The sequence below is a fragment of the Haemaphysalis longicornis genome, unplaced genomic scaffold, assembly GCF_048455015.1.
Source record: "Haemaphysalis longicornis isolate Haplotype H1 unplaced genomic scaffold, Haemaphysalis longicornis Haplotype H1 scaffold_106, whole genome shotgun sequence".
In the NCBI taxonomy this organism is placed as follows: Eukaryota; Metazoa; Arthropoda; class Arachnida; order Ixodida; family Ixodidae; genus Haemaphysalis; species Haemaphysalis longicornis.
The window spans coordinates 776,468-792,112 of record NW_027526211.1 but is presented as its reverse complement, the minus strand read 5'-3'; the positions used below and the strand labels follow the sequence as shown (position 1 = coordinate 792,112).

Genomic DNA, 15,645 nt, shown 5'->3' with positions numbered 1-15,645 from the left:
TTCATTCATATCATGTGGGCAATGGTACATTTCCATTAATCCTTACGAGAGAAATTTCATTCATATCATGTGGGCAATGCTACATTTCCATTAATGGTACATTGCCCAATGGTACATTTTCATTCATTCTTATACGACCTAGTGATGGGAGGCGGAGCTGGGTAGCTCAGATCTGAAGGTTCAGAAAATTCGAATTGAACGGGCAAGATTTGCAAGTGTCATCTCTCTCTCTCTCTCTCTCTCTCTCTCTCTCTCTCTCTCTCTCTCTCTCGGCGGCCCCTATTGCAGTGCGGCAGTGGCCTATTCTCCTTTGGAGCTGCTGCTTTCCTTTCTTGAAGCACACAGCGTAGCTCTTCCTCGTAGCCCTCCTAGGACCCTCCTCCACCACTGCTCTGTTACCCCTCCCGGCTCGCGATCCCCAGCTCGCGCTCCAATTTTCAGTACGATTCCCTGTACCTCACAACGATTTCCCCTGTCTCGCGCGTTTCATAAAACAGAGGTTTCATGCTTTTGTTTGAAATCTTGCCTTACCGAGAAGTAGTACATCTCGTACGGTTCCAGGCCATTCACCACGTAGCAGTGCTGTTCTGTCCGACCCTTTTCGCGACCACAATTCGTGTGGGCGATAACATGCTCCGTAATATTGTGCCGCTCTTTCGCTGCAAAAAACTTCAACTGGTAGTGCTCCAACAGGCCATAAGGAGGATACGGGGCGTTCCACAACAAGGAGACGCTATCTTCCAGAAGCCTTTCTGCTTTCAGTAGTGTTGGAGGGAGAGGCGCTGAAAACAAATAAAAGTAGTGTGAGGCAAATAATCATATTTGTTTTCGAAAAATAAATTGCGAGTATTAAACACTGCTGTAGTATTTATATGCTTACGACTATCATCACAAGCCACCACAATAAATCTTGCGGCAATATCTAAACCGCCACATGCCCGCATCTTACTAACATAGACGGCGCTTACTCTATGATGTCTTGATTCTAATGGCATAAGCTGAAACAACCTGTTAGAATGCTGCCATGAAATTTATTTTATCCGCCTTCGTACGCGAGTATTACAGCGAAGCTATCCAGCGCTAGGTTTTAACCAAAATTGCGTCTGTCTATCGGGCCCCGTTGACGACGAATCGTTTCCGCTCACTCCATGGTGACACGCTGGCTCCAGAGCCACTGCTTTATAATTTGTAGCCCTTAACCTCACGTGGGTATCTCGGAAAAAATTATACATCAATTGGCCTCTAAGAAAACGCCATCATCACACCCAGTTTTTATTTTATTTATTTATTTATTTATTTATTTATACTGTCAACCCTCACTTGAGGGTCATTACAGAGAGGGAAGCATAAGGTATGTAAAGCAAATACAGACATTGACACTTTCAGCAACTTCGAACAACAAAATAGCATATTCATTGCTCGGCGAAGTAAACATCAAGAGCACATTCAAATTTTTTAACGTCAGAACTTTCAACAATATGTCGCGGCAATTTGTTCCATGCTTCTATGACATCGGGAAAAAAAGATTTACGAAAGACGTCCGTGCGAGCACCGAAGGGGCGAACTGCCGCGTCATGGTTGATCCGGCTGCTGAGCTTATTCGGGGGTGTACGTAAATTCTTCTATCTATTTTTATTTGACCTTGCATTATCTGAAAAAAACTTTTAAGCGCTGCTTTTGTCGCCTGGTTTCTAGAGATTCCAAACCGCTTAGTTTTAACATCTCGGTAACCGAATCCGTCCTTTTATACTTCGAACATTTAAATCGTGCGGAAAGTCTCTGAATTCGTTCCAGTTTACCTATTAAATTCTTTTGGTGGGGGCTCCAGGCAGCACAAGCATGTTCTAAAACAGGGCGCACAAATGTTTTATATGCAAGCAGCTTGACGTCTTTCGTAGTATTCGGTAATTTAGCACGCAAGAAACGCAGTTTTCTGTAAGAGGCACAGCATACTTTCTCGACAAGTGTACGCCATTTCAAGTCATTCGTAATATGCACTCCCAAATATTTAAATGCACACACCTGCGGTAAATAATTAGGTCCAATGCTGTAGGTAAATGGTAGAACGTGTTTCTTGTTAGTTATGTGCGTATATGTTGTCTTAGAATAATTTATTTTCATCTCCCATTTATCGCACCATGTTTGAAAATCACCAAGGCAAGCATTAATTACATTTTGGTCATTCGCACACGTCACTGGGGCATAGATTAAACAATCATCAGCAAACAATTTAATTTTTACAGGAGGGTTAACAACGTCAACAACATCATTTATATACACCAAGAACAGCAATGGGCCCAACACGGAACCTTGTGGCACACCGGAATAAACATCAAGAGATTCAGACTCAAACCCATCAATTCGCACCAACTGTTTGCGGTTCGTTAAGTATGCCTCAATCCACTTTAAGATATTTTCGTTTACACCTGTTTGTTTCAGCTTGAAGAGCAATTTATGGTGCGAGACCTTATCGAAGGCTTTTGCAAAGTCAATGCATATCACGTCGACTTGTTCCTTGTTATCTACAGCAGCGGTAAAATCGTGGAGAGTTTCAACCAGTTGGGATAGCGTGGAAAGCCCTTGCCTGAACCCGTGCTGTTGCCTACATATCAGCCCATTTGTCTCCAAGAAAATAGCCATGACGTGTTCAAAAACCTTACAGCAAACACGTGTCACAGACACTGGCCTGTAGTTGGTAAAAAGCGTCCTATCTCCACCTTTAAATACCGGTTTCACAATGGCGCTCAGCCAGTCTTTTGGAAGCGAATGTGTCAAGAGTGATTTTTCGAAGATAATGACTAAATAAAACGTCATCCACTCCGCATACCGCCTCAAAAACACAGTTGGTATTCCATCCGGTCCATTAGCCTTCTTTTCGTTCAAATTAAGTAGCTGCTGAAACACGCCCGCTTGATCAAATGAAACTGGATCCATGGCGCATGTGCAAGTATGGGCCGTTTCCTTATCTTCATCCGTGAATGCCGTCTTTGTAAATACAGATTGGAAAAAGCGATTGAAACGATTAGCTATATCTTGTTTCTGAGTTACAACATCAGAGCCAACCGCGATATGTTCAATCGCTTCTTTCCGGTCGCTCAAGTACAGCCAAACTTTTCTAGGCAAAGTGCGCAAGAAACCAGAAAGCGTTTCATTGAAGAACCGTTTTTTTGACGTAGCGATTTGGATTTTTAATGCTGCTCGTAGTTGTGAAATCTGCTCAGAGGGGCCTTGTCTTTTGCGTAATCTATTTGTTTTGCGTTTAGTGTGGATAATATCTCTAGTGATCCAGGGATTAGTCTTTTTTGTTTTTTTTAATCGAATGGGAACAAACCTGTCTATACAGCTGTTTATTATTGATTTGAATTTCTGCCACAAACAATAAACTGGCTCGCTTTCAGAGGCTTGCTTGAAATCATCAAAAGCAGTTTCCAAAAAGTCTAAAATTGACGTGTCATCTGCCCGGCCGTAGTCACTAACAGGCACCCGAACGAAGGGTCGTTTGCCAGGTTTTGCACCACATAGAATCTCAACCGAAATCAGTTTGTGGTCAGATATGCCTTCTTCAGCCGTGACACTGAAGTCCTCCACAGTGCCCGAAAGGAATACCAGGTCCAGCAGTGACTGAGAACCCGATGTTACTCTAGTGTCCTGTTGAACAATTTGGGTTAGGTTATGGTTGATCATTATTTCAAATAACTTTTCGCTACTAGCAGCATCTTTGTTACCGGTCGATAAAGAAATCCAGTCTATGTTTGGTAGGTTAAAGTCCCCGGCCAGCACTAATTTCGTTGTATCATTTACATTTGAGCTCAAAAAAGCCTGAAGGTCTTCCAGGAACTCGGGCGAAGTGACAGGTGGTCTGTATACGGCTCCGATAAGGTAATTGGTTTTCGCGTACGTAACTTTACACCGTACAGATTCTGATAAATCGCATTTAATTGAAACTGCCGAGATACATTTTTTGACGACAATTGCAACGCCCCCACCACGGGAATTTTTGTCCCAGCGAAACATTCTGTACCCAGGAGGAACAACCACATCATTCGAAATATCGTTGTGTAGCCATGTCTCTGTCACGATCACCACATGGGGAGATCGCGACAACAATAAATGTTCGAGTTCGGTTACCTTATTAACAAAACTGCGAGCATTGAGCAGGAGAATCACTAGCTATGCATGTGATGGTGCAGCCACTGCCCCTTCCACCGGGGCGCCGCTAACGCTCTCAGAGTTGTGTACTGCTGCTGACGGTCCTTTAGCATACCGCTCTTTACGACATGGTTGGCGTTCATCTCGGTTGTGGTCCCAAGTATATAAGCTGTCGCCTATCTTCAATTTGTCATGAACTAGCGATACCTTCTTTCCGCTGGCCCTTGCCGCAGCTGCGCTGGCACTACATACGCACCACATACCTACTTAGGGCGATTGGCCAAGAAGAGTTCCTAATTTCTTTAGCACATACCCACTTAGGGCGATTGGCCTAGTCCTCCAGCGCGCCACCGCGCCCGCCGCCCCGCCCCGAGCCTGCCCCCAGGCCACCGACGCCATCGACGCCTGCTGCTTCGCCAGGAGCGGAAGTCGGGGCGAGTACTGCGGCGTCTACCTCGTCGGTCACGTCTACGCGAACCTCGTGTCGCACGCCGTGTCCACCTCGCCGGTCAGGGACGAGTCGCAGTACAGTGCCGTCTACACCGACGCGTACTCGGGCGACGGAATCGTGGTCGTCACCCTCTACTTCGCGCCAAACATCTCGCGCGACGACGTCGTCGAATACGTGGACGCGGCGATGGAGAGTGTGGCCAGGCGCGTAAAGCCCTCGGACCCGGTCGTGGTTGTTGGGGACTTTAATGTGGACGTTCGAAAGGGCGGCGAGTGGTTGATGGAATACATGCTCGCCAACCACTCCATGACGTGCCTACCGCTAGAGGCTCCCACCACCATCAACGGCAGCTACATCGACCTGGCCTTTGCGAGGAACTGTCTGATGTCTGTGTGTGTGATCTCCTCGAACATACACTTTATTCACCAAGATTTCCAGAGAACGACTAACGGGGTGTGTGAATCCCCACTTGATCACGCGGGGGTGTTAAATGCAACTAACGGGTGAATGCAAACACAGTTCAACATAACTCCCCCTCATAGCATCACCCGTGCATTCGCACTTCCCCATGCTCCCCTTCGGGGAAATGCGGGTGAATTTTTTTACGCACCTCGACCGTCTCCTTCGAATAATCGTTGCTCACGCTAATAGAAGTTCCCTTTATTTTGCTGCAGTTTTGGAGTATATTCTCTTTTTCTTTGCAATCGTAGAACCTCATTATGACTGGTCTAATATACCCCGGCCGTTGCTTGCCTAATCGATGAATTCTTTCTATTGTTTGAACTTGCACTTTCAGTTTTTTGCCAAATATATTGTCGACTACAGAAACTTCTAAGTCTGACTCCGATTCCGGGCTACCTTCCTCTACGCCAAAAACCAAGAGGTTATTTCGTCTACTTCTGTTTTCAACTTCAGTTAGCTTTTCTGCCTGTGCTTTTACAGTATGTTCCAGTACTTCAATTTTTGCGTTCAGTTCTTGGACTGAAGCAACTAAGCCAGCCAATCCATCGGTATTCGTCTGTATCTGGGCTAATTGATCATGAATGCCAGTCAACCGACGGTCAAATGCTGCCTGATTTTCCAGAATAGTCTGCAGCTGCTGTGCCGCAGTTTTATTTAATTCTCATACTTAGTCCCGAGTGAAGTTCTTAGTTAGAATTCAACTCTGCTGTCAATACAATGGTCGTAGAGTACGGTTACAGAAAACGGCTGTTACTCTTATTTTATCAAAGTTATCCTAATGCAAATTATACATGAAATAATTTAAAATTATTCCTGTGAAAGTTATGTGCATGTGTCTTTATTCGATTAGTATCGTAAGTCATCGCACATAACACAATGAAGTCATCCACCAAAACCGCTTTGCTGGTCTTCCATCTCCCCAGTATTAAAGGGGCTCTAAAGTTTTTTTATTATCAATGTTTCGCTTTTCACCATAAATTTGCATGTCCTCTTGCTCCAGCGAAATATTTACCTTGATGTTCATTCAGGGACATATCAAACATGATCAATAAAATATGAACGAGAACACGCAAATGACGCGATTTCGTTCCGTGCAAGCCAAATTGATGCGTGGCTTAATACAATTACAGTGGCAAAGTTGCGAACATACACCAACAGCACGCCATTATTTAACCACCATGAACAGTATCATTCAATTTTGCGTTTTGTGTTTTATATTTTGCGTTTTGTTGTTTGCCCTGGTAGCACAGAATGTTGCCCGAACATTTCCCCAACGTTTCCCCTTAACATTGCCAAAACGTGGCTAATGTCCGCTTTTTTTAACGTTAGTGCAATGTTTCCCAGAAACATTGCGTCAACATGATATTAGCATTGCTCCAACATGGGGGCAACGTTTGAAGTGTGTTGTTCTAATGTTTGGATAACGTTGTTTCTGACGTTCGCCAACGTTGCTCCACTCTTGAAGCAACCTTCCAGCCACGTGCGGGACACATTTGAACAACGTTTATGAGACGTTTTCTCATGACGTTTTAGCAACTTTCAACCTACATTTTCGCAACGTTCATACCACATTTAAGCATGTCCCTGCACCATTCAGACGTTGTGATAACATTGCTACAATCTTGCAGCAACTTTAGATATACACTTTTAACATGCAGTTAGCATACAAAGAACGTTGCTTCAACGTTAATTGAAGCAATGTTTTTATGAAGTTTCAATAACATTGCTACAATTTTGTGGTAACTTTCCAGCTATATTTTTACAACGTGCGGGTAACATTTAGAAAACGTCGCTTTAATGTTCAAGCGATGCTTCCTACCACGTTACCGCGACTTTACAGATACGTTTTTTCACCACGAGGGCCGCATCCGCGCACTGTTGATATGACGTTCAAGCAATGTTTCTCTTACGAAGCAACAATATTTCAGCAATTGATGTACAGGTAACTTACAGTTACATGTATCTAATATACATGCAACAATAACTAGATGAAAATAATAGAAGTTAACTTTTTCCTAGAGAGACGATTGTTGACTGCATGATACGCGAGCAGTTGAAACCTCGTCCGCATAAACTCCTGAAAAGTATAATACGGCATTTTATAGACCTGTATATTCATACATTTGATCCCTACACTGACCAACACACACAATTAAGGCAGTCCGGCAAAATAACAAACTAAGAAATGGCAGAATTTTAAAGCAAGGAACATGCAGCTAGCGTAAATAACAACACTGAGACTCTTTAAAATGAAAGGACATGTGCTTTTTATTTTACCATTAACAATCGAGCCGAATACGCATTCTGTTAAAGCCTTGAATTTCGCAAGTACGCTGTTTCAGACGATGTCTTCGTTTTCCTCCTCCGGGGCTCGCTTGTTCTTCTGCGCCTTGACGAGTCAATTTGATGACATACTTGACAGCCATGAACCCAGTAGCACGTAGGGTTGTTACTGCGACGCTTAATTCTGTGAAATGAACAAAAGCTGTAGTTTAGGAGAAGTTGCAAAGTTGTTACAGCATAGACAATGTCTCACCTCTCAGAACACCAGGACTTTTGGAATACAATATGGCCTCATTGATTTTCTTGTACTGGCAGTTCAATTGAGATTTGACAACCATTCCTGGGAAACAAACAAAATTAAAGGGCATTGCTGTAACACATAGGGTGCTCAAAAGCTCACCTGCACTTTGGATGACGTTTGCTGCCAGATGAGCTAGCTTATTCCCGTGTCAATTTTGTGGTGCTGGTAAATCTTAAGGCATTTCTGGAAACAAAACAGAGTCAGAAGGGGTGCAGAAAACTGAAGTGAAGCAAATTTTAGCTAATGGAGAAAACCTTACCTTTAGGAAGGAATACAGCAAAACAGGCCGCTTCACTTTCCATTTTGTCTTGCTTGTTTAACTTTTTCTAATGCCTGTGTGGACACGCACATCGCATGAGTGGGTTTAGCTCAAGCATCCCTGGAAAACAGAAAAGGATAAAAATACTTAATTATATAAAATACCTTACAGAAATTTCTTTACAGGTCAATTCAGTAATTAACTGAAAAGTCATCAGACAGCGTGCAAGAGAATTTGCAATGAACAAGAGAAGCCCGCAATGAACAAAAATGAGAAAATAGGCAATTGTCATGATAGGAAACATTACACAACTAGACAAAATTACGTACAACAGCGTATTTTCTTGGTTGCCTTATTTTACCTTTTGCTCTCGAAAAATGTGCTTAAAACTGGCCTTGAGCTGCTTTTTTTTTTTTTTGCGTATGCCATTTTCTTTATAATTATAAGCATCCGGCGTAGACCAGCTTTTCACATGGAAAGTTTGTGAATGCTACAAAGACGTCAGACGTTGTTTTACATCGTAACAGTTAGCATAACCAGATGATAACATATGGCTTAACTGCAACGCTAATTGTGTTCTGGAACAGCATGCCGCTGAAACTCGCGTGAAATTAAACATAACAAAGTTAAATTTATGAGTTATATTTTTCGCGCGCGACAGCAGCTGTGGCGAGAAGTAAATTAAAAGCCAATCGTACGTATCAAGGTTCTTGCAGAACCTACACTCGATTTCAGCATCATAACAAAAGATTTACTTCTGAGCGCCCACCTGATTTAAGCGCTGAATACATTTTCCACGTTTTACAACCGTATGCATTCGCAGAAGCAAGAAGGATGCTTAGAAGCTAGAAACGGGAGGGCAGTCTTGTTCCCGCTCTTTAACAAAGTAAACTGCATTCGAAAGAACGAGGCGAACTCAGAAAATCGAGCGCTTATCTTCACTGGTCGGTTGCTATGGGCTTTCTGGCCCACAAATATTCGCCGCAACATGCGGCCACACAACAAAATTTCGTATGACATGGTTCCTTCTCCATTCCGTTTGATTGTCAGGATGGCTAGCTGCTCGCATGGCCGCTGGATGAAAGGCGCGTACGCTCTCATCCAGCGGCCGTGCTGCTCGTTTCTGCAAAAGCGCGCGCTTTTCGTTCACTCTCCCCAACCTAGCGCACCAGCCCAACACCGAGTTGACCAGCCACGGCTGTCAGGCGCAGAGAGAGAGAGGAACAGGAAGGGTCCGCTCTGCAAGGAACGCGCGCACGTGTGCGCGTGTGAGATGAGGGTGGGACGTTGGCCAAGGACGTGCGTTTTCTTTTTTGTGTTGTTGTTTTTCTTTTCGGCCCTCCCCAACTTCGCGCCGCGGTTCCTTTGCGACACACTCTAGAAGGGACGGGGCGACAACGAAAACAAAATCTAAGGCATGCAGGGAGAAAGGAACGCGCGAGACGTCGTGCCTCTCCCAGAAGCTTTTTCTGAGAACGCCTGGCGCCCTGTATTTCGTTTCGCGCCAAGCAGAACGCGACAAGTGTTCGATGCATTGGAGCCTCTTACGAATAAACATTACAACAGGAAAAATCTGAAGATAGTGTGTGCAATGCTATTGGAACGGAACAAAAGCAAAAATGGGGAAGTTAGTTTTCAGGTTACTTGGAATTCAGGTTCGTTTGTATAATGAGAAAAGATCCTTGAAATGTGCCAATGAGCTTTCGTACAGGCAGTATCGGCTGGAAAATGGGTGTCAGGGTTAGGTCTTTGTTTTGTTTTATTGTTACAATATGCATGATGGTGCTCTACTTTGGCACTCCAGGTAGGTGAAATGTCTATGGGGAAGTTGAAATATAAGACATGCCCACTTCATGTTGTTTATTTCAAACAAGGGTGCAAGGTGTGGACTAGTCGGAACGTTCGCTGATCAGAGGGAAGTGACTGAATTTCACACGAAGGGGGCAATTTAAAGAAATGAACTTTGGGTTTGAATCTGTCTCATGAATCAAGTGTAATTGCTGCGGCAATTGGAAGGAAAACACATACGATTGTAATTAGCTGGCGACATGTATGGCTTGCACTCCCCAGTATGATGCACAAAAGTTTTTATAGCTTGCATATAAAATTTCCCCAGTAAATTAATTTTTTCAAACAATTATGAATACCCAGCAACGAGGAAATGTTTGAGCCTTCTATCTAGATTATTTTTGTCTGATGATATACAGGCGGCGCCATAAAAACAATCCGGCCATGCAAGCTTTAAATGGGCCCTAAATAGACTGCTTCCAAAGGTCGCCATTTAAATCGCGCAATCGCTAGAATTCCCCTTCATGACAACGTATACCACATATTACACCTAACCAATAAAAACATGAAGTAAAAATTTGGTGTCAGTACTCCTTTAAGGGAGAACGTTAACAGTGCGAGACGCTTGTGAAAACTTAGCAAAATAATAATAATAATACTTTATTAGCATACATATTCTGGGAGACCCGAGCCTGCAAGGGCCAAATGGAACCGGAAGTTTTTCTTGTCGATTCATGATTACCTTTTTATAATACAGCCGTAATCTACTGCCTAAGAAAAGCTCGCAATGTTTCAACAATAGGAAAGGAAAGTTGGGAAGTCATTTCTGGGTGCTGTTTTCAGGCAGTTATGAAAAAAGCTAGGTGTATCTGCACGAAGCTCTTAAAGATACGGCCAACACATAGAATGAAAAGCACGGCGTATACCCGATCAGTTTGTCTTTCCATGTGGTGCACGTTCCCCAAAAGAACACATCTCCATTGTGAAGAGGCCGCGTTAAATTTCGGTATGTACATGGTGAAGTGAGCGGCAATATAGGAAATAGGAAGCCAAGTCGGAGTACAGTGAACTCGATACTATTTGACGATGGCATAAAAAGTTATTTCTTGTTGTAATTCCAGTTCATTTATATATTCGGCAAATAATGAGTTCGAAATAACAGACGGCAATGAAACCCAAGTTCTGATTCGTGCCTCACGCATGCACTGACGTCGGAACATGCTGCATGCGCCGTCCATTTCATGCGCGCGTTGGGTTAATTAGCAGGCGCTGTATTCAGTCAGTTTCCTGGATATGTGCGGCCTACACATGGACAAAAACGCACCCGACCGGAATTTGTAAAAGACTCACGAAAACAGCCCGATAGCTGACCATACGTGACAACGCACAGTCGAGGGTGAAAGCTGCGCGCGGCTTTATCGGTGCGCAGCAGCTGTGTTTTTGTTTAATGATGTGTTGAAATCGCACTAAAATGTCTTATTTGATTGATTATGAGGTTTCACACGACGACGCTACACAGGCGATGAGGCGCGCCGTAGTAGAGGGCTCCGGATTAATTCTGACCACCGGGAGATCTATTTAACGTGCGCCGAAATTTCGAACACACAGGCATTTTCGCTTCTCGCCTCCACACACACACAAAAAAGCGGCTGCCGCGGTCTGCCGTGGTCTGGAATCGAACCCGCGTCCTTGGGCTCAGAAGCACAACAGCCACCGTGGTGGGTTCCTAAAATAATTAAATCACACCATAAGATGAGACAATCGGAATACCAACTGTATGAGCGACACGGCCTGCACGGGCTGGTAGGAACCCTTGACAGATTTTTAAGAGCGCATTCGCAAAATGGTGAAGTTGGTTTCGTACATCAGTGAAATTGTGCTTAAAACACGCTATTATTCGGGTGACATTTACACGGATCTAGCGGATGACACTTACACGGATCTGATTTACACCGGATGTAGCGATTTGTCAGAGCGTGACTGTCGCGCCTATGGCACAGCGACGCTTCATCGCACACGTTCATACATTTCACGGGCGCACACGTTCATAAATTTCACGGGGACTGGATTGCACGGAAACGCGTAGATATCCAACAAAAGCGACCGCTTACAGTTATTTAAGTCCAGTCTGTCCTCAAGAAATTCATGTGTCAGATGCACACCTCCAAGAAATTTTTGCGTGTATACGTCGACGCGTTACCAAATTTAGGAAAAGTGAATGAAAAAAAAAAAGAAAAAAGCGGAAGAGTATAGAAATAAGGTGCCTCGATCGGTGTTGAGTCATATCTTGAAATCATTGTGGGCAGCTCACCGTAAAAAAGTACACGTTGGTTCAGCAACTCCATAAGAAAAGTGCGACTAGCACGACGAGTAGATAATTCATGATTGCTTTTGAAAGTGACTGTTTTTGAGCGACATTACTAAGGCTGAAGTGCAAATGGGACATATAAATGGAGCAGGGGTAAGTAACAAGTAGGGCGCGAAGGGGAATTCAAACTTCTCATCATTGTTTATTGCTAAAAACAAATAACGCGCTGCAAGGATTGGCTTAAACTATTCCGTAAAAATAAGAGGAAACAGGTAGAATACGGACATTTATATTTAAAGGACGTAATTTATACGATGATTATAATAATTACGCCTGCGTGACTAACAGAGGTTCGATTTCTTCCACGTGGACGAAATCTCCGCGGGCCCGACACAAAGAAATGCCGCGCCAACACGGTCATTGCGGATGACGCGAGCTCATGCACGACACCGATTACGAGGCTATAGAAAGAGTATTGGCTATGATCCGGAATCGGCCTGCCTGACCTGTTAAAATTCTGTTCGTCAACATAAACGAAACCTGTTTGTGTATCTTTTTAGTTATACAGAATGATACAGCAATAAATGAGCGTTTTTGCAAGTTTTTCCTGAAAAAAAAAAACAATCTTTTGTTCGCGCTCAATCTTCAATCGTAGGTCCCGTATTTGTGGTATATTTTGATTAACACCAAGAACGGCGATGAGATTTACACTCTTACTAAAAACATGAAATAGAAACGAATTTCTATTATGGGACAGCCGGCGGCCATCTTGAAAAAATGACCGTCTTAGAACGGCGCAGCATCTGGCTTTAACGAAACGCACGATGCGCGAAATGGCGGTATTATTTTATTCTAGGCTTTCTCCACTCTAAAGTAATATTGTGCGATCATCCAACAAATGAGGGACTAAAATAAAAGGATCTGCCGCCGAGTTTGGCTGCGCCATCCACGCGTTTCTTTCGTTTGAGAAACGTTCAAACGTTCGCGGTTTCTTTTAGATTTCATGGGGGAATCTACACGCTCAGTGTGACACTCCTCCACATACATTTCTGCAGTTTTTCGAGAGAGAGAGAGAGAGAGAGAGAGAGAGAGACTCCACTTTATTTGGAACTGTGGTTTTAGGGTGGGGGGGGCATAGGGCCGCCGCGACGTTGAGGGTCCGTTCGGTGACCAGTTTTTCGAGAGCTCTGTGTCTGAATAACTTCAAATCTGGTACAGGCACCACCCTTTGTTCCGTTATATTCTCCGGTCTGGGGTGCTGCCTTGTCCTGTGGTATATCATCAGCGGATATCAGAGAGGCTACGCCAGATAGGCGATGCCTAGAAGATGGCATCCGTTCACGAGAACAAGATATTGGCCCCTTTGGTGTAGCATGCGGCGAAAACCTCCCGTATCGGGAGAGACCCTCGTCCTGCAGTGGACAGGCTGATGATGGGGATTTCATTTATGTGCGTGCGTCGTGCGTGCGTCGTGCGTGTATATGCATGTAAGCGCCGTATTATACGCAGCTACAGTACAGGAGGCGATGGTACAGTGAACTGTGGCTAAGGCGTCCGTTGGGCATAACCTTTTGAACTTTTGTAGGTGACGTAATCCCTCCAAAACATAGGTTAGTGTGGTGTTTCACATAATAAATAAATGAAAGCTGCTATACATTCAACATTCCTCAATATTGCGGCAACCTAGATAAACATGTACACAGGCAATGTTAGTTGTGTTTTTTTTTTTTTCGTGAACATTGCTAAATATGTAAAACCACCCTCCCGAAATTAACGTATCCTGACGTACATGTACTACATCGCCAACAAATTTAAGTTTGCTGTATGGGATCATTTGAATTTTTAGGCAGCTTATGTAACTCCCCATACGATCGTTTAACACATGACATTTGCCAACATTGCTGCAACGCGAAAAAAGCGTCCAAAGGGCAACGTTGCCCATGCATTGTTTTTAAACATTGCATGAATGTATCCGACGTTAACGTCGCCAAATGTTGCCAAATGTGGGTCAACGTTGACCCACATTTGGCAACATTGGTGCAACGCAAGAAAACGTGCATGTGGGCAACATTGCCTATGCGTTGTTTGTAAACATTGCGTGAATGTTGTTGAATGTGTCCAACGTTGGCCCACATTTGGCAACATTGCTGCAACGTCTAAAAACGTGCATACAGGCAACGCTGCCTATGCATTGCTTGTAAACGTTGCGTGAATGTTGCTGAATGTGTCCAACGTTGGCCCACATTTGGCAACATTGCTGCAACGTGAAAAAACGTGCACACGGGCGACGTTGCCCACATGTTGTTTGTAAACGTTGCGTGAATTTTGTTGAATGTGTCCAACGTTGGCCCACATTTGGCAACATTGCTGCAACGTGAAAAAACGTGCATACAGGCAACGTTGCCTATACATTGCTTGTAAACGTTGAGTCAATGTTGCTGAATGTGTCCAACGTTGGCCCACATTCGGCAACATTGTCACCACGTTGTGTAACGTTGCCTAACGTTACGCAACATTGGCAACACGGCAGAAACGTTGCGGCAACAATTTGTGCTACTAGGGAGGTCTGTCCCCGTCAACTCTTTTCTCCTTTACGTCACCATCACCACCAGCCTATCTACGCCCACTGCAGGGCAAAGGCCTCTCCCATGGATCTCCAATTATTCCGGTCCTGTGCTAACTGCGATTAATTTATCCCCGCAAACTTATTGATCTCATCTGCCCACCTAACTTTCTGCCGCTCCCTGCCACGCTTGCCTTCTCTAGGGATCCACTCTGTTACCCTTAATGATCAATGGTTACCTTGCCTTCGCATTAAATGCCTTACCCGCGTCCATTTCTTCTTAATTTTAACTAATATGTCGTTAACACGCATTTTTCCCCTGACCCACTCCGCTCTCTTCTTGTCCCTTAATGTTACACCTATCATCTTCCGTTCCATTGCTCGCTGGTTTACGTACGCTCCGCTTAAATCTAAAAGACGTAGCAATGAGCTATCGCACTTTCGTGCAGCATAAAACAATCGCGCCTCGTTTATGCGCTCAGATAGGCTTACTTTGTGTTCACAGTCGAAGGGAGAAAAATGTAGGAAGTCGCCTCCAGGGTGCGTGTACTTTCTGAACCGCTGCTCTTAAAACTTGCGCCTGCTAACACAAGAAATATAATCTTTTTGTTGCCATTTTTCTTTCATTTTGTTGCGGCTTATTGCAGTTAAAGAACTGCCCTTTATTTTTTACCAGCGTTTTGTCTCTAAAGCAGCAAATACCATCGACGCCAACGCCCCCACATTTTTGTTCTATTGTGCTGTAAAATGGGCCTTTACAAGATTATTTTGCAAACAAAAGCATTTGGTCGCATTTAACACATTCAATGTACTTCAAAATACCAGGTATTTTTCCAACTTTCTAGAAATGTGGAGACGAAAGCCTAGTTGATAGTTGAGCCCTCTGTCGAGCTGGTGTCGAACAATTATATTGCTCTCGTCCGCTCGCTGCCGGAGCTTTATATAAAGCAGCTTCCTCTCAACCACGGTTACGGTGATCGGTAATTCGCGCTGCTCAAGCCTTGTCTGCCATGGCGTACTTTCTCGGTCTCCCTCGCCCGCGATCGGACCCTGTTGCACCCTCACCTGTAGCGACGTGGAA

General features: G+C 44.1%; 1 protein-coding gene across 1 annotated transcript in view; it reads right to left on the bottom strand.

Moving 5' to 3' along the window:
• The window catches only part of LOC144160566 (phosphatidylinositol phosphatase PTPRQ-like), a gene marked incomplete at its 3' end in the record, with an annotated part of 114,214 nt that overhangs the window by 33,136 nt on the left and 65,433 nt on the right, over positions 1-15,645 (bottom strand). Inside the window, 1 exon segment of the mRNA XM_077691827.1 lies at positions 532-782. Within this exon segment, the coding sequence (XP_077547953.1) occupies positions 532-782 (251 nt within the window).